Raw genomic sequence first — 23,609 nt, 5'->3', positions numbered from 1 at the left:
TTGGCACCCTTGTATTACAGTCTGTTAGCATGATGAACTTGTAATCCATCCAGTGTGGTTATGATTATGATAGCCTGTTTCTAACAGGTTCTTACACAGATATATTTACTGCAACATTTGTATTTGCCTTTGATGAGTTATCTATGCAAAGTGCCCCAGCATGGTTACAGACATGCTCCATCCCCTCAGATTTCAAGAAGCCATGCAGTCTTGACAGATGCAGAAACCTGAGACAGACTGCCAGGTGGGGACAGACAATTGTGCAAAGTGGTTGTGTTGCTGTTACACATACATTATTGTAAACATCACAGCCGAGGCGCTGACCTGCAGTGAAAGCATCGTTTCAGCGGGGAGATTACATACTAATTATCAGAAGCATCGGTTCTCCTGCTGTCCGCGCGCAATCATACACATGTCTCAGGTGGGGTCATTTAGGGCTTTGTGGGCTTCGGCTCCATTAAAGTGACAGCTAAGGTGAAGAGGGACGAACACTAAGAGACGTCATCGTTGGCAACGGACCAGAAAACCACTTTATCTCCCCTGTTGTCATTCTATGGTCCACTGAGGCTGAAACAGCATGTGGAGAATCTGCAGTGCACGCGCAGGTGTATGCGGGATGGTTGTGAGCTACATGATGTAAACAAGAAGCAATTCATTGATTTTACGTGTAATTTATAGGCTGATCTCTTGGTTTCAAAACAACAACGAGCATTCAGCCATCAGGGTCATCTCTTCTTGGGATTGGAGAATGCATTTAAAAACAAATACATTTAAGGGACAGGGCATGTCAGAGTCAAGCTATTATGGGATACTTGGAGTTTAACCCCATTTAGGGACAAACTATGGCGATATCTCAGCGTTTGCTCTACTCTGTGTTATATGCAATGCTTTTTTGAAAAGGCTTGAACATAAAAAGTGGAAAGTGAATGTTTTTGAAGTATATATGAGTTAATTTTTTTAAACTATCTTTCAGGAAGGTTGTTTCAAACATACAGCAGTACTTGACATATTTCTTCTGTGGATTTAAGCTGTCTGGGTTTCTTTTGTCTTTTCATGTAATCCCAGACTGACTGCATGATGTGGAGATCATGGCTCTGCAGGGGCCACACCATCTGTTGCAGGATTCCAGATGACCTCGGGTGTAGGTTTGGGATCATCATACTGCGATCTGAACATATCTAATGCTGTAGCTCAAGATTGTAGCACTTCGCAAAAGGCGATTTTTGTGTAAAAGGTTTATTTGTAATGAGAAATTGTTTTAAAAACAACAAACGGGCTAATATTTATCTTTTTTTAGGCAGGCTTTGAGTTGCCAAAGCTATAAAAAAAAGAGAGCTTTTTTCCCCCTTTTTTTCTGGAAATGTTTACAGCCATATCATCACCCCGCCCCTCCTTTCTTTAAATTTCGGGGATTAATGCGTTTTTTTGTTGTTGTTAATTTTTTTTAAACAACTTAAGGTAAATTATACACAGTCACACTTTTACAGTGTGAGATTTTAAGTTTTACTTAATTAGTATGGGCTATTTAGTATTACTCCACTTAAATTAATTTCCTTGAACTGTGAGATGATTTATTTAAATTAGTGTAAAGGGTAAATATATATATATATATATATATATATATATATATATATATATATATATATATATATATATAGCAAACGTAATGAAAAATAAATAAGATAAAAAATTACAAAGCAGGTCGTAAAACGTGTCCCGAGTCTGCATGCAGTGTGAAGTTTTTCTTTCCCCTCCCTGAGCTGCAGGGATATGACAAGATAGCAACAATCGGTGGGTGGTGGGCGAACGGAGAGGGTTTTTCAGCATGGACTGACGAGGATAATAGAAATGTTGCAGGCGTGTTGCTGTTGTAGTCAGCCTGCAGGGCCGGTAGGACGACGGTCGCCATCTCTGGGTAAACACTGTAACCGTATCACGCAGTTGATATTGTAGTGTGTGGATAGAAGCTGGAGCGTACAGTAGCGGCAGCAGAAGGCGGGGGCTATGCTGCCTGCAACAGCCACATCGGACACGAACGGCTTCGATGCGGGACTGACGCTTTGTTTGTCTCCTGCACATCGGACTGTCACCTCACATTTTGGACCAGCCGTCGTGACCGTTTCTTCCTGTTTCTTCTTCTTCTCGCTGATATTTTGTCTCGCTCGTAAGCACCGGGGTATGGGAAGTGCAAAAATGGGATTTTAACGTTGCAAACAGCGGACGCTCCAAAGCCTGCGCACAGCCAGGGGGACTGTAGTGCGCCTGGTAATGTTTGCCAAGGAATAAAACGGTGTAGCCGAAGGTGCGTAACATCTCGTTTCCATGGACAACACGTCCATAATAACACAGGTTGCAAATCCGAAAGAGGAGGAGAGCATTTCTTCAAGTCAAGATAAAGGTAAGGCGCACAGAAATGTCACACATGACTCTTTTTTTTCACACAAAAATAATAATTTTTAAAAAAGCGTGAATTTTCGGTTTCCATGTATTCCGGAGAGCCCGCTGCTTGTTTAGATTGACTCAGTGCCCATCTGCCAGATCTGCAGCCCTCGGTGCAGAGAGGATACTGAGCTCCGGAGTGCAACAGCAAGACAAGAGTATCGACGGAAAACCTCCATTGTTCAGCTTGAAGCAGGGAAACATTAAGAGCCAGAGCCCCCAGCTCAGCCTGCAAATATACAGTCTGATGCTGGTAGTCCGCTCTAACTTTATGTCACTCATAGCTTTATTTATTTTAGCCAGAAATATCCCACCAGCATTTTATTACTTAACACATGTGCCATTTCTTTAGGTCTGAGTGAGCAGGGTTTACTACTGGGGGCGGGTACTCTACTACTTCTCCCCCCCTCTGCACTCTCAACATCCCTGTATCTGCCACAGACACTGTAAAATGCATTGAAAACAGCACACCACCAATAACAAGTGATCAGAGGAGGTTGTGGTATTTGCAAACTGCATGCACATGAATTTAAACATGTGATTGTCTGTGCAAGGTCAGAAGACGGTGTCTTTATGCGCCTATCAACATCAAAGTCACTAGTGATAGGTTTGCACACATTTATCCATCTGAGCAATAAAATAGCACTGAAGCAACAACAACAAACAGAAGTTTGCATTATTATCTCTCTTCTGTACATCCTCCATAAAACAAGTATCCTCATGTAACTGAAAGTGTCTTGGCTATTCACGCTGCTGGGAAATGTCCCCTTGCTGCTGAGTTAAAAAACAAAAAGTGGCTGAAAACAACAGCTCAACAGCTGCTCTGCAGATTATGCAGGCTGTGCGAAAACACATTTTCTTTTTTGTTGTTGTTGTTTTTTTTTTACGAAAGACTGCGCTTCACCATGTGGCGACGACATGACTGTCAAATCCCCCTCATCAGTCAGGAGTTTTCATTAACTTTGAAAGAGGTTTTTGCCAGTCTCTTTAAACTGATGCATATTTCCATTTTCATTTGATCTGACATCTTGTTGTGTAACGAGACTCTGTGTGGAATCTGTGTGCACACACTGGGGAGGTACACGAGCGTCCGCGGAGCTCAGGGCTCTGACATTTCCCCCGCCAGCCACCAGCACCCATCCAAGTGAGCCGCAGGGTGCCTGGAGGCCAGAGGGACCACAGCTTCCTGCTACACCCAGTGCTCTGTTGGAGAAAAGGTCACCTTCCCGCATCACCTACCACTGAGCAACACTGACATACACGAGCCACTCTGAGTCACTGCTTTCCCAGCCTGCACTGTTAAAATGGGCTTTGCTTTAATGTGAAATTGACTCCATCAATTGTGATTTATTTCCCAATGTTTACCCCCCTCCCCAGCAGCTTACTGTAGCTTCATAATTAAAACCCACCAAAAACAAATCCATCAAAACTACCACTAAACGTACACATTCATCACCCAGTGAGAAGGAGTAAGATCATCCAGGAAATTAGTTGGGAAAAAAAATTAAAATATTGCTTCTTTCCTTCAGAGTAGAGATGGACCGATCCGATATTACGTATCGGTATCGGTCCGATACTGACCTAAATTACTGGATCGGATATCGGAGAAAAATAAAAAATGTAATCCGATCCATTAAATATCACGAAAGCACCTCACAAAACTTGCAACACGCCGTAACTCACCTCAGAACGTTAGCAGTCGGAGCAGTATGCATCACATGATAGAGCGGCTGTGGCATGCGGGACCTGTCGGTGGTCTGGATAGCATTTGGAGCTTCGCTAGCAACCTGGCATTTCATCTCCGACAAAGTTATCCCGAGAGAAGTAAAGCAAGTGTGTAAGTCCATCTCTGAATGTTTGTAAAGCATTCCTGCGTTAAGCTTAACAAGCGACTGCCTCTCGCTCTCCGGCTGCTACTTCAATCGTGAAACTGCTTAACGATCAGCTGATCGGCTTTTCTGTCGCGAGTCCGTGTCTCTAGTTTGCTTTTGGCCCACTTTGCACCAGAAAGAGGAAACCAGCGGCTGAACAACAGCAGCACGTTTAAGCTTGATAAGCTGTTGTTAGAATTTATTTAATATTACTTTCTACACCAGGATCTTTTTCTACGTAGCTGACGCTGGTAACTGTGCAGGGGCGGATCTAGCAAAGTTTAGCCAGGGGGGCCGATAGGGCATTAACAGGGAAAAGGGGGCACAAAGACATACTTTTCTTTCTTATTCTCATTTAAAATGTCCAGCTTTTAATAAATAATTATCTGACACCCAAAGTTTTAATTTGATGTAAAATGAATAGAAGTCAATTACTGTATATAGTGACTATTAAGTCTAATATATATACCCTAGTAAGCTATAGTACTTTTTACTTTGGGAAGGTACCATCTGTGCAGTCTGCAATTTTGTTGAAGAAAGATGTTGAATCTATTTAATATTTCTTGAAAAATAATTGATTTCTGTGCATTTTTTTCACACTTCATCAAATTAAGGTTGATTACGTCGATTAAGCATCATGAGGTGGAGCGTGAGGGGTGGTTCCCTATTTTTTATTTATTTATTTTTGTTGTTGCTGGGAGTTGGAACCCTATTAGTTAGGTTGCTTAATATTTACGCTAAGTACTCTTTAAAATACCAGAATAGTGAGGATGGTGTAGGTTTAAGTTTATTAGATTGATCAGTATTGCTGAACTATGAAATATTTTTTTTGTATACAGGTATAACAGAATAGCTTTAGTGTAGTTGTTGTTTTAAACTTGAGTATGAACTTGCAGACTTGCAAAATGCAGCAAGATATTTAAAAAACAGTTTTGTTGATTAAAAAACACTATATCGGATTCATATCGGTATCGGCAGATATCCAAATTTATGATATCGGTATCGGTATCGGACATAAAAAAGTGGTATCGTGCCATCTCTACTTCAGAGCGCTTTTTTGCACTTGTTTCCCACACTTTCCTGCCCTGCTCTTCTTGAACAGTAAAACCCAGATGACATGTGGAATCTGACAGTTAATCTGGCAGGATAAAATCCAGGGTCAGTCACTGACCAAAGAAGGCCTAACACACACCCACACACACTTACACACACAAACGTGCACTGTGGCTCCTCAAATGGCTGCTGTCGTACATAAAAAAGTATCAGCAGGGAGCTTCTTGAACAGTGCCCCCGGCCCTTCACTTCAGTCCCTGTCAAAGCAGACAGCAAACAGCACTTGTTGTCCAGGAAAGTTACTCTGCGGCTTGCTTGGGCTCCACTGAAGCCACAAATCATTACACTCACACACGCACGCACACACACTGAATATTTCAGAGCACAGGCAGGCTATTTTCAGAGTCCTATCGGTTTCATTCCAAGTAAAGACGTAGTAACTCATTAGCGCCATTTTTTAAAAACATTTGGTCATGTGCTGATTAGAGCTCTATGCATAATGGAGGATGTTGAATGAGATGAAGGATTTAATCATAATGGGGATGGTGGATGAAGTCATGCATATCATACATTTGGAAAATAAACATTGCTTGGAGCACGTTCGGGCTGTTTTGCATCACGTTTTTCTTTTTTCTAATCTGATAAAGAAGCAAAATGTTCTGATTCAAGTCTAGATGTTTCGAAGCAACCAGAGTCATCTTTCCAAACTCAAATTACACTTTTCATTTGGCAGCCATTATCATTTTTATTTATTTATTTTTCTGATGGAATGAAATGCAATGGCTGGACTTGCAGCCGAGGAGGGGAGCCACAAGGCCTGCCAGGCTCAGTCTCGCTAAGCAAAATCACTCAGGCTTTGCTCCGATAACTTCACAGCGAGGTAGGTATCAGTGGACGAGCCGTTTACCTTAATCAGATTAGGTCACATCTGAGTTTAGCTCTGCACTCCCGCAGAGTGAGTGATGACAGATACTTCAGGGAAATTACAATCTTGCGCTCGCATTAATGGCAAAGCAAGAGTCTGTTTTGCTTGAAAATCTTACCGAATTGGCTTTAAATTGTGTCTTACTGACTGTCACTATGAAGCTGCTTCTTTTACACACTGATGAATGCATTTGTTGAATTCAGCCTGGAGTCACTGGAACAACTCTAACTAAGAAAACCTTCTTGGAAAACCAACAAATACAAATAACGCTTTTATCCCTTTCTGAGGGCGAGCTATTTGCATTCTCCTGAACAGACGTAATGTCATTCTGCCCATTCTCTGGTCCAGCAGCAAGATTAGAGCCTGGACAATACTTCAGGCCAATGCCAGCTGTGATTTAGTCAGGAGAACAAAAAATCTTAGAGTTAATGAAAATACTTTTATCATTTTCAAAGACTGGGGTATTTGCGATAACTTCCCGGCAATTTTTTTATTTAATATTTACACATTAATCAGCAATTTAACTAATCAGACAGGTCCTGAGAGTATTGCAAACAATGATATCAAAAGAGCTCTCCTGGACAAAGAACTGTTCACCATTTCCACCCTATCATCGTTATTTAACCATTATGTTCGTTTTTATATCCAAGTACTGCAGGAAGCATAGCCCAGCAAACCCTGACATCATTGCCTTGGTCAAAACTGGTCGCAGTAGGACACCAAAACCTGAACTTTAGCTGGACAGACATTACGTTGTTTCCACATAGAATAGTGCTTAGTTCTTACAAAAGTGAAAAATACAAATATAATTTCTAAGATGGAATATAATGTGTTTGTCTTTTTGAACAGCTAACAAGTTTAGTACACAGTTGCATACGTCCACCTAACATCTTCCCAGCGTACACAGACCAGTATTACCAGAGTCTATTTATGGTTTTCTGCACCTAAATTCAATTTCATTTGTTGTATAGTGAACTCTACATGTCAGACTCTTATAATCATCCCCTTTCTGTCCAACATACCAGCCTCATAAACTCAGGAATGCTAACATTCACATATGAAACCAGTTAGCTCAGTAGCATAAGTAATGAACTCAAAAGCTTTAGATGAAGCTGAGTTGAAGCCACCCTTAAACTTTTTTTGTATGATTGTTCATTTTATTCTAATCAATAAAGACAACAAGGATTTCTAGGTGACGTAACATTGAAGACGTGACTCGATCTGACATTGTAATAACGTCTACGGCTTTAGTTCATCTTTCGTTTTGGAACTACTTTTTCATCCTGACGTTATGTGGAGAAAAGAAATGCTTGCTGGGATTATAGGATGATATTAACATATCTCGCGATAGGCAAATAATAGGGAATAGTATTGGCCAACCTGTCACACTTACGCCATCCTAGATGCTAGACTGTCCTTCACAGACTCCATTAACCTTCGATAATTAAAAAATAAACTCAGTCATTAAAGTACTCAGTCTGTTTACATGCAAGTGGAGATGTATAATGTGAGAAGATGCATAGAGACGAAGAGCGGTCACTGGGATTTCTGCAAACCGATGGCATCTCCAAGTATGATTTCCTCCGAGTCTTCTTGGTCAGAGATTATTTTCGTTGCCAGAGAAAAAGGACAAAAAATACTGAAGCTGCAATTATGTATGAATCTGGAGAAACGCCCGTGGTTTCATCCACTCTTGGTTTTTGAGGTTATTCCTGGAACACGCTGCTGTACATTAATAAAGTGTTTATGATGTGTGGACCACACCTGCAGGGTGTGTGCAGCATTCGGCTAGCGAGAGGAGCTACTGTGAGTTCTGGCTGGCTCAGAGTCCCTCGCACAACCTGCCACTCTGCTGTTTACAGCAATTTTCTATCCAGACCGGGCTCAAGTGTTCGACAGACAATCTTTTACCAGAGCATAGCCTTCCACCTCTCTTGAGAATCACATTGGACTTCTGTGTGCATACAGCGAAGTCGATATTCAGAGCGGCATTTTGATGGAGAGGAAGATAGAGAGAAGAGCTGGAGTCAGAGCTGTAAAGTGCAGGTCCTTATTACAGATTTATGAATCTATTTCAGCCAGTGCTGCTCAGAAAAGCTGATTATCTGCACCTCCAGGGAAGTGTTGGAGTGTTAGATGTTTCCCAACACATCTTCATTAATACCAATAGCATACTGGACAGCTCATTGGGAAGAATTGAATGTTTTAGCCTAGCCATAAGCTCCTTGACTGAAAAGCTTATTAACTGTTTGTGTGGGATCAGCCCATGTCTCTGTGTTAAAATGAGCATGCCCAAAGCGGAAGTGGGGCGGGTGGAGGGGGACTGTAATAATTTATATCATTTTAGTCCTGCTACAGCAAGTGGTGGAGCATGTTTTTAAAGTTGTAAGCAGCAAATTAATTGTCGTGTGGCCTTTCTGTGTAATGTAGAGTTTAGAGTTAAGAAGATGTGAAGCAGCTCACAACCTTATATTATAACTGTTCTGTATATATGAAACCACAACCAGCAGCTGGTTATACTGTTCAGATTAATTCATTTCTTTTTAAATAGCACCAAATCACAACTACCATCACTTCAAGGCTCTTCATATTATAGGATGAAGACCTACAATATAAAGAGAAAACAATCTGAAATCTACAATCAGACCACCGCGTTGAGCCAGTTCTTGGCAAAAGTGGGAAGGAAGAACTCCCTTTTAACAGGAAGAAACCTCTGACACAACCAGGCTCAGGGAGGGGCAGGAATGTGCTGTGAGCCAAACCAAACCAAGCTTGATTTATCCAATTTTTCAGATGTGAACAAACAGATCTACCCAATCAGATTGCTGCATTGTGCACTGTAGCTCAATAATCCCATTTTACCTCACACACATAGCTAGACGCCGCTTCGAGTCACTCAGCTCTCTGAAATTATTATTCTGCCTCCTCAGATGTGGTCATCTGACAGCCCAAACTGCCTCACTGACATCCTGAAATATGTACTAAAGTGGCCGTGATACAGCTGCAACTCCTGGATTAAGCCATGAAATTCTCCCTGCTGCCTTCTTTTGAATTGGATGAATCCAGAATCTCCGTTTCTTCCTTTTTCTTGTTTAGAAACATCAGCACCGGCTCCTCATTGCTTCGTAGTGACTTCATTTTGATTTAGTTTCAAAATTCAAAATTAGTTTTTTTAGGATGAATTTTACCCAAAAAATGCAACTCTTGAGTATATGTGTTGAGTAGTGGTGTTTATTAGCCTTAATAATCAGAAGGAAAAAATTGTGCAGCGCTAATTCACTTGCTGTGCAGGCAGTCCCATCCCTCGGTTTATGATGCTACCACATTAAAATTCACTCCAATATAGTTTTCATTAAGGGAAAAATTCACCGTAGCATGATTTGGATGAAGTTTTAATCACATTTTTTCCTTTTGGAGTCATTTTGGCAGGCGGCCTCTAGTGACCATTTACAGAACTGCAGTGTTTTTCACTTCCATGCTTACTTGATTTTCATCTTGACAAATTCCACTCAAATGCCAGAAACTGTGCTCCTCCTTAAAAATATACAACTTTCTATACCAAGGTGCTCAAATCAATTGACATTTTATTATGGCAAGTGTATCTTTAATATTACACAAATAGCGTCTTCAAAATGACTACTTGCACTTGTTCCATAGTTTAATGGTTTACACATTCACCTGACTTCTCCGATTTGATTCCCTGAGGGGCGGCACACATGCTTTTGTGGTTGTGTCAGCAAAGACAGGCTTGCAAAATCAATTACGGTGCCCTTGTGTATAAAGGAACACCTTCAGATTTTTCAGAATCACTACTTGCATATGCTAAAGCAAACTGGGAAGGAACCCAAATAATATTTTCACTACATTTCCTCAGTTGGTAGACTTCGATCCTGACAGCATATTATAAAGTAGCCAATATTCATAAAAAAGTGCTATAATGGCTGGGAGAGTTTTACCAGCACCAATTAGGCTTATCTCGTATGACACAGAATGCATTAGAAAGATTTATGTTGGATTTTCTTCTGCTTGCAATAAAGATTTGAGTGAGAAATCAGCAAAGTGGCCCTTAATGATTAGGTAGCCAGTAGATCTATGGATTAGGAGACACAACGAAAGATGCAATAGCACTGCAATCCATCCTCAGAGAGGCCACAGGGGAAAATAGTGTGGGTGGACTCCTCACTCCCACCCTGGATGACTGTGATGACTTAAACTTTCACTCTGAAGCAGCTGTAACAGAACATATTCCTGCTCTGAAGTCCCCGACTAGCGTCTAGTTTAAAATAGTTTTAGGATATTTCTTGTTTAAACTGATATACGGTATGCCACTAAAACCCTACAGGATCCATAGAAACTTTCTCACAGACCTGACCTGAGGAGAGAGAGATCAAAGAGACAATTTTGCTTAAACCTAAGGTCAGTTATCACTGTTCTCTCGATATTGCAAGTAGAAGGGAATTACTGTTCTCTAAAATCTATTAAAGACAGAGAAATAAGCAGCATGCTTCCTAAAACCCTCCGCTGCTATAAATGCTTGCTAGCATCAAATGTGTCCCAAGCTGTTCTACATTTTTCTATCATGTTTTAATTTTGACCAATTACATTTTGTACTTGTAACTATTTTTGATTCATTCTGAATAAATTGAAGTGTAAAGCTAAAGTTTAAAATGGTAAAGTGAAGTACTTAAAAAGACACCATTTGTGTCCAGGAATAGGGGAAATGCATGCACCACCACTGTTCTATTTAAGTACATTTTTGCGGCATGTTTCGTATCATGTTCTTGCTTAATCAAGTACTAGAAGACCTGAAAGACATGAGTTTATGTTCCTGTTTCTCTTTACCAAGAGTTTCATTCCTGTGTTTCGAGTATGATGGTCGGCCGGTGGATTTGAATTAGACTGACAGTCATGTAAGTGCAGTAATTATTTCACTTTAAAAGTTGCCTGTGGTGAGTGAGCATGCATTTTTTTTTAAAGTTTACTCCTTTTGGAAAAAGCACTCTGGGATGTTCTACAAGCAGCAAAGACTGTTTGAATTTAAGCATATATCAAAATTATTCATGTTTTCTCTCGGCTGGCCTCGAGGAACGCGTGTCAGAACGTGTACATGAAAAACTAGACGTGCAGTTTGTTGTCCCGTTTGTTGGTTCTTCAGCACAAACCAGCTTTGGGTTTTTCTGGGCCTCTTTTTATGTCTGTGTGCTTTGGACTGCGTGTTTGACAGCACTGTGGGGAAGTTTTATGTTCGAATGTGGCCTCAAGTGCAGCTCGTATGCTGTGGTTGCTTGTTTTGGAGCAAATGCTGTTTCAAAATGTCCGGCATGGCCTTTAAAACCACTGTTACAGTAGGATTTCAGTGAAATTCGCTATAAAACAATACACTAACCAGCAGACGTCCATCTTGATCTGGGTTATATTGATTTTCATGAGAAAGCATGCGCTGCAGTTCAAGAAAAACATCGAGCATACCAAACTTCAGCGGATAACAGCATAGTGTTGGGTCTGTTTTCAACTATTGATTTAATTGACTGCAGCTGTCAGGGACATTCGACCCGTCAAACTTCAGACTGAAACTCCTTCTAATTAACTACAGAAGATAAATGACTGACACTCTGGTTCTTCTGGTACGTGCCTGCCATACTTTGGTTTGAATGCACAGTATTGTTGTGGGGTTACATCACCAGCCTTTCCTGTATATCTTGACACATAAGGCATGCATTGACTGTGAAGAGCAATTCAATGCTCCAAAAGCCACAGTCCCTTTGGAGCAAAAGGACCGTTTGCCGTGCGGCCACAGCAGCCTGCACGCTTTCTGCTCTCAGGGACGCTCCTAAAACGATGGAACCGTTGAGTTCTGGAGTCGGACGTGCAACAAGCTAACGTTTAATTGAGCATCCATCCATCCAAACGGACGCTGTCGAAAAAGATCAATACACTCAGAGAAAGTTCGGGGTCAAGAAAGACCAAGAAAGCGAGAGAGCTAGAGGTGTTTGTGTCAAGGAGGGAGAGAGCAGGAGAAAGCATCTGGGTTGCAGGCCGGCCCTTGACAAGGGGACGGCCTCTATGCATATTTTGCCCTCTTCTCGCTGGCATTTATCATCAGTAATTGGCTATCTGAGCAGCAGATCATGTTTTGTCCACAATGATTTTCTGTCGCCCTCCCTGAATTATGCTGCGCCCCAGTTTGTGAGATATTTGACAGAAGAGCATAAAAGGTTCATACATTTTTAAACAGATGATCCGATAATAAGCAAACGCACATGCCCGCGGGAGATACAGAGAGGCAATTCCCCCCATCCCCACCCCCGTCATCCTCCAGAGGTAAAAGGTGAATACTGTTTAACTGTAAGTCTCCGGGGACTCTAAGTAGGACATTCTCTGTGTGGAAATGTGGAGATGAATGCCCCTCAGAGAGCAGACGCACGAGAAAGTGTAACAGCGAAACACAACCAGGTCTACTACATGCTCACACCAACACATGCACACAAGTATATGACCTACTTGTTTCCCATTCATTCATAACAAGCAGTATTTTAATGAGCAATACTTAAAAAAATCTCTTTTTTTCAGTGCCTACTTGTTTCATCGATGACTTTGTACTTGAGAATAACACTGAATACTGAAAAACTTCATTACTCATCACAGGAAGCACTGTCGTATAATGTCTTTGTTATCTCCGCGGGGCCCTTTAAAGTCTGATATCAGAGATGTCTTTAGGAGGATGTGGAGTTTGAAAGACACGGTTATTTACCATGCTAAAAGGGGCTGTTGATTGCATTCTGGGAGATCAAGTGTGATGGAGTTTGACTCATATTAGAGACTTAATAGTCAGCTTTGATTTTAACCAGTTTTTAATTTCTTTCATTTAAGAGCCCTAATTCTCTAAAAGATCCTCCTACTCTTGGGTCACTGAATAGTTAAGCCTGTCTGTATTAAAGTGGAGCCTAAAGACGTCCCTAATTACATCTCACATTAATTTCTTTACTGTCGTAAAGAAGTAGATGGGCAAGGAGGAGTTCCCATCAGTCACTGAGCCTCTGGCTTTCAGCGCACAGTAGTAGATGAGAATGTACAAGGATATATTAATAATGAACTACCGCAGCAGCCCCAAACAACGTGGGCTGTGTTGCTGTCGGTTGCGTAACTCCACCAGAATAGTCAGATCTCTCTCATTATTCCTTCCTGGGCCCTCAGTGGGCTAATTCCCCCGCTCTTGTCATCTCCTTCATTTCACTGAGCGCTCGAGAAGCGGCATCAGCCCTCATCCCTGAGGGGCTGTAAGCAGGCTGGCACCGCCACCACAGCGCCTATGCCGCTGTGCAACTAAGAGAGGAAAGCAGGGGCCGACCCACCCACGGCTGTGTGTCAGAGTTCACACAGCAGCAGCGGGGATTCGTACCTTGCATGCAGTGTGTGCCAACCAAATGACTTATGCGATTAGGTCCCTGCAAACCACATCTTGGCTCAATCAAATAACTGAGTTACTGAGTAATTTTAGTTATATAAGATTATGTAGGATGTACATGTACATGTAAATCCTCTCTATAAGTAGGCGAAATAAAGCCAGAAGGGCAGCTGAGGGTCAGTGAGAGTGACTAAAGGCATCTGCTGGAACTGAATGTACCTCCACAGCCTGTAATTTTCACCTCAGCCTCAGCTGTCTATGTGGGGAAGTAAGGAGGCTTAATGGGAGTTTATTTTATCATACTGTGCTATTATTGCCCCGATGGCCTAACACATAACCCACCCAGGACCTCGGCACAGTGAACGCACACAGACTGACAGACACAACTGTCAGTCTCAGTTCATCCAGTGCTATCTAACGCCACTCAGCTGTTTGGATCAGCTGAGTGTGTTCGATTCTGCGCGCAGGCATGTAACCAAACACATGTTCGAGTGCAAGCAGATGCTCTTTGGTGTTAATATTGTTATGGAAGCCAATCTGTTGTAATTGTCTCCTTTCTCAGTGGGATTTTTCTCCTGTGTCTGTTTTTAATGAGCAGCAGCGGAGGTTGTTTATAATTCTGTGTTTTCAAGGTTTTTTTTTTTTAGCATCCTTTAACTAGTTTTTGCTCATTGATTTGGATGCTTTAGTCCATGTGTGTTAGCATCCACGACACTAATAGCTGAACTGACTCTTGGTGTATAACATAGTAGTTTTAAAAAGTGTCTTTGAATACAATTATCTGCAGAATACTGAATTGATTTGCTAAAAAAAAAAAGAAGAAGAAAAATCTAGTTATAGCTTCTCGTGAGGGAGCATTTGGTGCTGCTAGTCTCTGTTTTAATAAATCTTGAGGTTACTAGTGATGGGTCGTTCGCGAACGAAATGGCTCTTAGAGCCGGCTCTTTGACGTGAACGACGCGAGCCGGCTCCTTATCGCGAGCCGTCACGTGGGTTTTTTTTTTTTTTCTTTCTCTCAGCCTCTCTCTCGCACTTTTTTCCCGCTTCACTCTGCACGCGAGCCTTGTGCTTTACGCTGGGCAGAGGGGGGAGGGGCGGTAGTTACACTCAGTAGCACAGGAACAGAGCCAGAGAGAGAGAAAGAGAGGCAGGGACAACAACATTAGAAAGGTATAGTAATCATCCACAACTATTTTCGGTTGCAGATGATAAAGGATTGAGAAAGTTTATTCATGCAGGTCCATATGACAGAGAATATGCATGTTCTTTTAGTTTTCATATTATAATTTATATTTAATTGTGTTGTGGTTTGCAGTGTTTTGTGTTCTTTTCACTTTAAATTTGTGAAAGGAAAAAGCTGAAAATTTAAATAGTTAAAACTTGAAATGTGAATAGTTGATTTTTGTATTATATGATTTATTTATTACATTTTATGTGGAGTGAATAAATAAAAGTATATTTACGGTGGCCCCTAGAGACAAAGCACATACAAACTTCAAATCACGTACGAACTCTGAAGCATGTACAAACTCCAAAACACGTAAAAACACGTACAAACTCCAAAACACGTAAAAACTCCAAAACACGTAAAAACACGTACAAACTCCGAAGCACGTAAAAACTCAGAAGCATATAAAAACTCAGAAGCACATAAAAACTCAAAACACGTACAAAAGACAACAGAAGTGCTCCAGGATGCTGGGCGCAGTGTTGAGCCTTTGTTATCTTGTGGCTACACAAGCCAGCAAGTACCAACGACCGGATTTGGTGTGTGGTAATAACAGGTAAATGAACTTTTTTTTTAATTATTTGAATATATATATGAGTGCCTGTGTATAAATACACAAACAATACACACATGCTTTCAATTGTGTAATTTAAGTGATCTAGTAGCTCTGCTTTGGAAGTTCAGTTCATGCTAGAAATGTGTTTTGGAGTTTGTACGTGTTTTGTCTCTAGGGGCCACCGCATATATTTATATATAAACATATATAAATAAAACCACTTGTTTTTACGTTAGTAATTCCTTTTGTGCATAATTTTATATTATTGTTAATAATAAATTAATTAAAGCAACAAAACAACCTGAAGAGCCGGTTCGGAGCCGAAAGAGCCGGCTCTTTTTAGTGAGCCGAACCGAAAGAGCCGGATCTCTAAAAAGAGCCGGAAATCCCATCACTAGAGGTTACACTGTAAATGTCCAGGAATAGGGGAAATGCTTGCACCACCACTGGTGTCTGTTAATTGTCCTGTTAATTTTCTGCCAGTATTTAATGGATTTTTATTGAAGTGTATGGGCATTTCTATCATTGGTAAACAGTAAAATTACATGCATAGTTGAAAGGGAAAAAAAGGAAATAATCCATCCATCCAGCCATCTTCTTCTGCTTATCCGGGGCCGGGTCGCAGGGGCAGCAGCCTAAGCAGAGAAGCCCAGACCTCCCTTTCCTCGGCCACCTCCTCCAGCTTGTCCGGGGGAACACCAAGGTGTTCCCAGGCCAGCCGAGAGATATAATCTCTCCAGCGTGTCCTGGATCTGCTCCGGGCCTCCTCCTGGTGGGACATGTCCCGAGCACCTCACCCAGGAGGCATCCTTGTCAGATGCCCGAACCACCTCAGCTGGCTCCTTTCGATGTGGAGGGAAAAAATCCTTTGTTTTTAAAAGGGTTCATTAAACTGTATTCTTACAGAATTTTTTTGTTGCTTTCTTCAGTGTATAAAATTATTCACTCCTCTTCCAACTGTTTAATGTTTCATTTCAGTCTTTGCTACCAGTGGCTGAGATCAGATCAGATAAGCGTCACTCAGGTTATTTCACCTGTCATCGCTACGAGTTGCTGAATTTTATTGGTGTCCTATGGTCACCACATTGCTGCTGTCTTCCTTCTTGCGTGTGTCCTTTCAGAGTGTGATAGATATCATTTTCAACAAGTGGTTTGAAACTAGAAGACAAAGTTTTATTTACATTCCGTTGCAGATATGGACATAGACAGCTGGAGATCCGACAGCTGAGTAGTCATTTCTGTTTTACATATTTGAAGTCCACCACCTGGGATGCATCCATAGTTTGATTTCCGCATGGACCCTCACGCTTAATATCCGATGCTGAAATTTGTTACTCAGACTCCAACTCTGAGGGGACCAAAGCAGTTTTGCGGATACAAAAAAATCAAGGCTTAAGGCTGTTTTCACATGGTTTGTAGTCATACAATGCACATTCAGTCCAATTATTGGTCTGATGTGTCTGAAGTGGGAACAACATATAGAAATAAGAAGGTGCTGTCTTCTGGACTTGTAGATAAAGGATCTGTCCAACTGAGGTCTTGATTCATTCTATGTCTCGTTGCTACGGTTTGTAAACCCAGCCACATCCAAGAATGAGAAGCATGTCCCGCTACAGGAAGACTTTTAGCTCAAACTTGAAGTGTACACCTGGTAGTTGGGTCAGATTGAGATTGGATCACGCCATGGAGTCTGTTTGGAACTGGACCAAAACCACATCCCTCTTGGTGCATTTATTTTGGGCTGCATCTGAGTGTGATTACAGTATTCACATCTGCACCAACGAACCGCACCAAGGGTGAAAATGAACAGAGTTCCCTTTAAAGAACTAACTAGTGTAGCACAGATTTAAAACCCACTTGAGCAGCTATGATATCCTGGCATCTGGCGTAAAACTAACACAACATTTCATAAAAAGATCATCAAACAAACAATCAAACATGGTGGTGGTAGTGTGATGATCTGGGGCTGTTATGCTGCTTTGGGACCTGGATGACTTGTTGTAAATGAACATGTCCTGATCCTCAAGTGCACTTTCGCTACGCAGCAGGACGATGATTAGAAACACATCAGCAAGTCCACCTCAGAATGTCTCAAAAAACAGAAAAATGCTAGAAAACCCTCCAATGTGGCTGAATTAAAACAATTATGCAAAGAAAGGTGGTCCAAAATTCCTCCATAGCGATGCGAACCACTCGTTACCAATCATGGCAAATTCTTGATTGCAGTTCTTGCTGCCAAGAATGGCATGAAAAATTAGGTATAGGGGGCAATTAATTTTTCAAACAGGGCCATGTAGGTTTGAATAACTTTTTCTAAAAAAAAAAAAAATTCATTTAAAAACTGCTTTTTAATTTGACTCGGGTTATCTTTGGCTAATATTAATATTGTGGACAGATTTGCCCAAACTGACAACAGTAGTAGTTTTATGTTAACATTAATTTTAATATCTTTGGGTTTTGTCACACATAGCACGATAGCTTGTGATTTCGGAAATTGTAAGTATTTCCCTCCTTCGTTCAAATCCTAGTTGTAGATATAGCACATTGCTGCAGGGATTCCTTCCACACTTACTGTGCGCAACAAGGAATCCCCCCTTTCTGTTCTGGTAGTGGTAGCATGGGACAGAAACAGCTTCTTCACATGATTCTGAAAGCTGTTTGCTGAAGCAATTAGATCCCAAGCTGCAGTGGATTACCTATTGGTGTACGTGTTTGTGTGAGAGCCCCGTTCTTCAGTCTGGCTGCAGGTGAATAAGGATTTTATCTGAGCTTTAAACAGCTTCTAATGAAAACACCCCACTCTCAAAAATCTCAGTGAGGGGTGGCAGCAGATAATCTGTGAAATTACGCCCTGTTTCCTGAAGGAATAGCAGGATTTTAGCATGTGATATTTGTTGTCAACTTGTGTCACATTTCACCATCTGAAAGCTTTTGTTCAGTTATACAGAACAGAAGACACGTTGAAGTCTTCCTATTTGTTGATTGTCTGTGAACTAGCTGAGTGTACTATTTAAATCCGACCTCTTTTCCATCTAAATTATTAAAGCACCACATTCACATGCACTGTTCTCACGTTTACCATCATACCCCCAGGTACTGTACACTTTACCCGCCTGGCTGCTTAGCTAAGTGTTACTGGAGTGCCGTCAAAGCATGTCGCAAAGGCACTACTAATATCACTATAATGGTATGTAATCCTTCTCACTAATAAAAGTGCTCTTTTGATTGGCCGAAGGTTGTCCTGCACTCAAGTTGTCTAAGTTACATAATTTGTTTTGCTAGCAGCCAGTAGTTTGCCTAAATTTGGATGGTAAGCCTTCAGCTGCAGATAGGACTTGGATTTAAGGGCTAGAATGCTCCATTTACTCAGTCAAACAGGATAACCGAAGGACCTGAGAGTGTGGAGGCTTTTAAACTGTTTGGGAAAAACGGACAATAAAATTCAAATAGCGAGTAATATAAAAACTCTAAACTGCTTTGCTGCTAAATATAAATACTTATGTTTCTATAAGTGTTTATTATACATAAAATGAAAATGATCAACTAACTAGCAAAGCTTTGTCTTAGGGCTCAGCTTCCAATCCAAAACTGCTGTTCAGTGTAGCTGTTTTTGATGGCTTGCAGCTGATCTTGTGATCCTTTCTCCCCATTTTTCCTTCACCTGAGGTATATGCTTTGCCTTTACTTGGAATGCCATCCTTTTCCATGGCAAAACTGTGGATTTAAGACTTAAAAGTGCTGATCCACAAGCCAATTAAGCATTCATACTTAATTGCACATTGTTCCTTTATATGCTGGTGAGAAAAGAACATCGTCTGCAAAAGGAAGCACGATTGAACGTAATGGCGTGACATCATCAGGGTGAGAGGTTTAATTCCACAATGAAAAGAACTTGGCTCTTTGGCAATGAGAAGAGGCAGTTTAAGTGGCTCCTGTTAAAGATGTCCTTGGGGCAGCGCCAGCTGGAGGTTTACCTGGCATGATGAACTGAGACAAAATCTTGAGGTTGACTCATGACCCACTGGAATGATCATACATACCTGCTGGCTTGGGTTTGATCGCCAAAGATGAGCTGAGAGCTGCGAGGATCTATCACAAATGGGCTTCTCTGTCACCTTTTAAAAAGTACTATGAGAAGAGGAAGATACTAAAAAGACAACAAAAACTACATTGTTGTAGCAGTGCTCCCTTGTTATAACAATTAACACTGTGAGTAAATTGTTAACTAATAAAAATAATGGCCAAAAGCATGTATCATAAACAAAAATAAACCTTGAATTGTCTGCCTCTCTGGGCAGTTTCACCCAGAGGGAGATGGATCAAGAGTGATGGACATCCTAATATAATACTATAAGACCTTATGTGGCATTTTTTGTGCCTTTAAAGGAACAGCAAAAGAGGCCAACTCAAAAGTCTCAAGGTAAGGCAGAGATCACAATCCCTCTTGGAGCCTGGAATTATTCCACACTGTGGGTCACAGGGTGATTATCTCTTCCTGTCAAGAATGCTGAGAATTTCCTGCATCCCCCTCACCACCTCCTCTTCCGGCCGTGTTAGTGGTTGTGCCTGAACATGTGGCAGAGAGCTCGGGCCTGGCCGTCTCTGTTTGAGTAGCGTGCTTTCTGCTACTGTTACCTAACGTTCAGCTGGAGCTTTAACATAAGCACTGAATTGAAGAGCCGTTTACGCAGTTCTCAGATCAAGCAGGGATGCTGAATCGGTTGAAGCGTATTCAGCAGGGCAAATAATGTGCACCTGCACACATTATTATAAGAGGCTACAGACATGGCCTGATATTGCTCTCTGTTCTTTGAGCTTTGTGTTGGAAAAGGACACTTTCATGCATCACCTTTTACCCTAGATTATGTATCTGTTGCTAACTAAGCCACATACTGCTGAAGTGCTAACTAATTATTATACAGTGGGGCAAAAAAGTATTTAGTCAGCCACCGATTGTGCAAGTTCCCCCACTTAAAATGATGACAGAGGTCAGTAATTTGCACCAGAGGTACACTTCAACTGTGAGAGACAGAATGTGAAAAAAAAATCCATGAATTCACATGGTAGGATTTGTAAAGAATTTATTCGTAAATTAGGGTGGAAAATAAGTATTTGGTCACCTCAAACAAGGAAAATCTCTGGCTCTCACAGACCTGTAACGTCTTCTGTAAGAAGCTTTTCTGTCCCCCACTCGTTACCTGTATGAATGGCACCTGTTTGAACTCATCATCTGTATAAAAGACACCTGTCCACAGCCTCAAACAGTCAGACTCCAAACTCCGCCATGGCCAAGACCAAAGAGCTTTCGAAGGACACCAGGAAAAGTATTGTAGACCTGCACCAGACTGGGAAGAGTGAATCTACAATAGGCAAGCAGCTTGGTGTGAAAAAATCAACTGTGGGAGCAATCATCAGAAAATGGAAGACATACAAGACCACTGATAATCTCCCACAATCTGGGGCTCCACGCAAGATCTCATCCCGTGGGGTCAAAATGATCATGAGAACGGTGAGCAAAGATCCCAGAACCACACGGGGGGACCTGGTGAATGACCTGCAGAGAGCTGGGACCAAAGTAACAAAGGTCACCATCAGTAACACACTACAACGGCAGGGAATCAAATCCCGCAGTGCCAGACGTGTTCCGCTGCTGAAGCCAGTGCATGTCCAGGCCCGTCTGAAGTTTGCCAGAGAGCACATGGATGATACAGCAGAGGATTGGGAGAATGTCATGTGGTCAGATGAAACCAAAGTAGAACTTTTTGGTATAAACTCAACTCGTCGTGTTTGGAGGAAGAAGAATACTGAGTTGCATCCCAAGAACACCATACCTACTGTGAAGCATGGGGGTGGAAACATCATGCTATGGGGCTGTTTTTCTGCCAAGGGGACAGGACGACTGATCCGTGTTAAGGACAGAATGAATGGGGCCATGTATCGTGAGATTTTGAGCCAAAACCTCCTTCCATCAATGAGAACTTTGAAGATGAAACGAGGCTGGGTCTTCCAACATGACAATGATCCAAAACACACCGCCCGGGCAACAAAGGAGTGGCTCCGTAAGAAGCATTTGAAAGTCCTGGAGTGGCCTAGCCAGTCTCCAGACCTCAACCCCATAGAAAATCTGTGGCGGGAGTTGAAAGTCTGTGTTGCTCGGCGACAGCCCCAAAACATCACTGCTCTCGAGAAGATCTGCATGGAGGAATGGGCCAAAATACCAGCTACTGTGTGTGCAAACCTGGTAAAGACCTATAGTAAACGTTTGACCTCTGTTATTGCCAACAAAGGTTATGTTACAAAGTATTGAGTTGTATTTTTGTTATTGACCAAATACTTATTTTCCACCCTGATTTACGAATAAATTCTTTACAAATCCTACCATGTGGATTCATGGATTTTTTTTTTCACATTCTGTCTCTCACAGTTGAAGTGTACCTCTGGTGCAAATTACTGACCTCTGTCATCATTTTAGGTGGGGGAACTTGCACAATCGGTGGCTGACTAAATACTTTTTTGCCCCACTGTAAATCTAGAGCCTTCGTTCAAGTCTATCCGCCTCTGTTTTTAATGGCAAGTGCTGCCCTTTAACCTTTCTCTGTTATTCCCAGAGCTGACGAAAGTTGCATTACTATGCAAGGCGGGCTGACTCCACATTCCTCAGCAAGGACACTGATAGAAACGTTTCTGTGTGCCTCAGTGTGTGAAGTATGCTATTTGTTGATCACTGTGTACTTGGCTCTCTGCCTAAACATGTGAACATATGCTACATGCATGCACGAATGTGTGTGTACAGTATGTGTGTTTGCTCAGGCTCCAGCAGCAGTCAACTCTCAGCTATGTTGTTTGTGTCCAAGGCAGAAAGGAAAGCTCTGTTTGTGTAGGGTGGCGGTGCAGGAGGAGGTGGAGTAAGAATCAGACCCAAGTATAGGCTGTTTCACCACAGTAACTCTCTCTCCACCCATTCTACGCCCTTCTCTCCCTCTGCGTTCTCTCCCTCGTGCACTCCCACCTGCTTTTTCAGGAGGCCGACTGGGGCACCAGAACGGGGCGGGAAAATGTAGACGGCCTCAAAATGGAGGAGCGGAGAATTACACGAAGGCGTTTGGGGCCAACTTAATAAAGAGGGGAGGTGATTGAATGTCTCAAATGGGACATATCAAAAGATATGATCACAGAGTTGACGTTTTTATGTTTTTAATACGGTTTTCTGCAACCGCCATAGGTTTGTTCAATTTTAAAACATATCTGTCCTGGAGATTTCTCCCTATGTCACAAAATAACGAAAGCAAATGGAATTTATATTGTGGTGCGTGAAGAATGACATTTTCCAGAAACGCTAACCTTGTTACTTCAGGCATTACTTTGTCTGTGAATTATCCAGAGTGACACGGTTTAGGAACAAGATGCTGCTGTCATTTTTCACCTGAGTCATTGATAAAGTCATTAACAAAGTAAAGGCTAACAAGCGTTTCGCTTTCTGATTAAGTAATTATAGGTGTTATAGTGTTTCTGCACTAGAAGTTCAAGTCAAAAAGTCAATCTGGCCAAGTGATTTCCCCCGTGTGATGAAACTCTCCGCAAATGAATCTGTGGATGGCAAAAGCCTGCTAAGCCCCAAAAGGGGGATTTAGCTGTTTTTAGCTTGCAAGTTTAGCACATCCAGCATTGCTTGGATGCATTCAGGAACCAATTTGCAACTCTTCACAGCAATAGATAAATTGAAGTAAAGACAAACAAATACTGTCAGTCAGCATGGAGAGGAATGCTAGAATATGTGTTTGCTAAATCAATAGCACAGCATCAACAAACAGTTTGGTGGCTCTTGGGACACCAGTGTTCCTCCTTGGGATTATGGCTCACAAGGACACAGTTAGCATTTAGTTTCTTATGGAGCTTATACTATGGAGCTTATACTATGCGTTTAATTCCACCAAGCTACGTATATGACTTTATGTGGACTGTTTGTGTATGCATATGTGATTGGTGACCTTTATCTACTGAGGTTAATGCTTTCAGCGAGTGCAGTGGGTCTTTCCTATAATCAAATGAATTCCCATTGTGCTTCAAACAGTAATGCGCTGTCTCTGTACCAGAGTGTATTTACTTTTATATCCGCAAAGAGAAATATAGAA

The 23,609-nt window shown here is 41.7% G+C and overlaps 1 protein-coding gene across 2 annotated transcripts in view; it reads left to right on the top strand.

Annotated features, from left to right (window-relative positions):
* Positions 1–1,844: 1,844 nt before the first annotated feature.
* ctdspla (CTD (carboxy-terminal domain, RNA polymerase II, polypeptide A) small phosphatase-like a) overlaps positions 1,845–23,609 on the top strand; it is a 40,821-nt gene continuing 19,056 nt past the window's right edge. For both annotated transcript variants that reach the window (XM_085362909.1, XM_085362908.1), the window contains exon 1: positions 1,845–2,398. In XM_085362909.1, coding sequence (XP_085219035.1) covers positions 2,323–2,398 — 76 coding nt within the window. In that variant the 5' untranslated portion in view covers positions 1,845–2,322. The remainder of the gene's footprint in view (positions 2,399–23,609) is intronic.

The sequence above is a fragment of the Diplotaxodon limnothrissa genome, linkage group LG9 (genome assembly GCF_057381915.1).
Source record: "Diplotaxodon limnothrissa isolate DT_005_m linkage group LG9, D_limnothrissa_male_GT1.1, whole genome shotgun sequence".
NCBI classification, from domain to species: domain Eukaryota; kingdom Metazoa; phylum Chordata; class Actinopteri; order Cichliformes; family Cichlidae; genus Diplotaxodon; species Diplotaxodon limnothrissa.
This window is presented reverse-complemented; position numbering and strand designations above follow the sequence as displayed.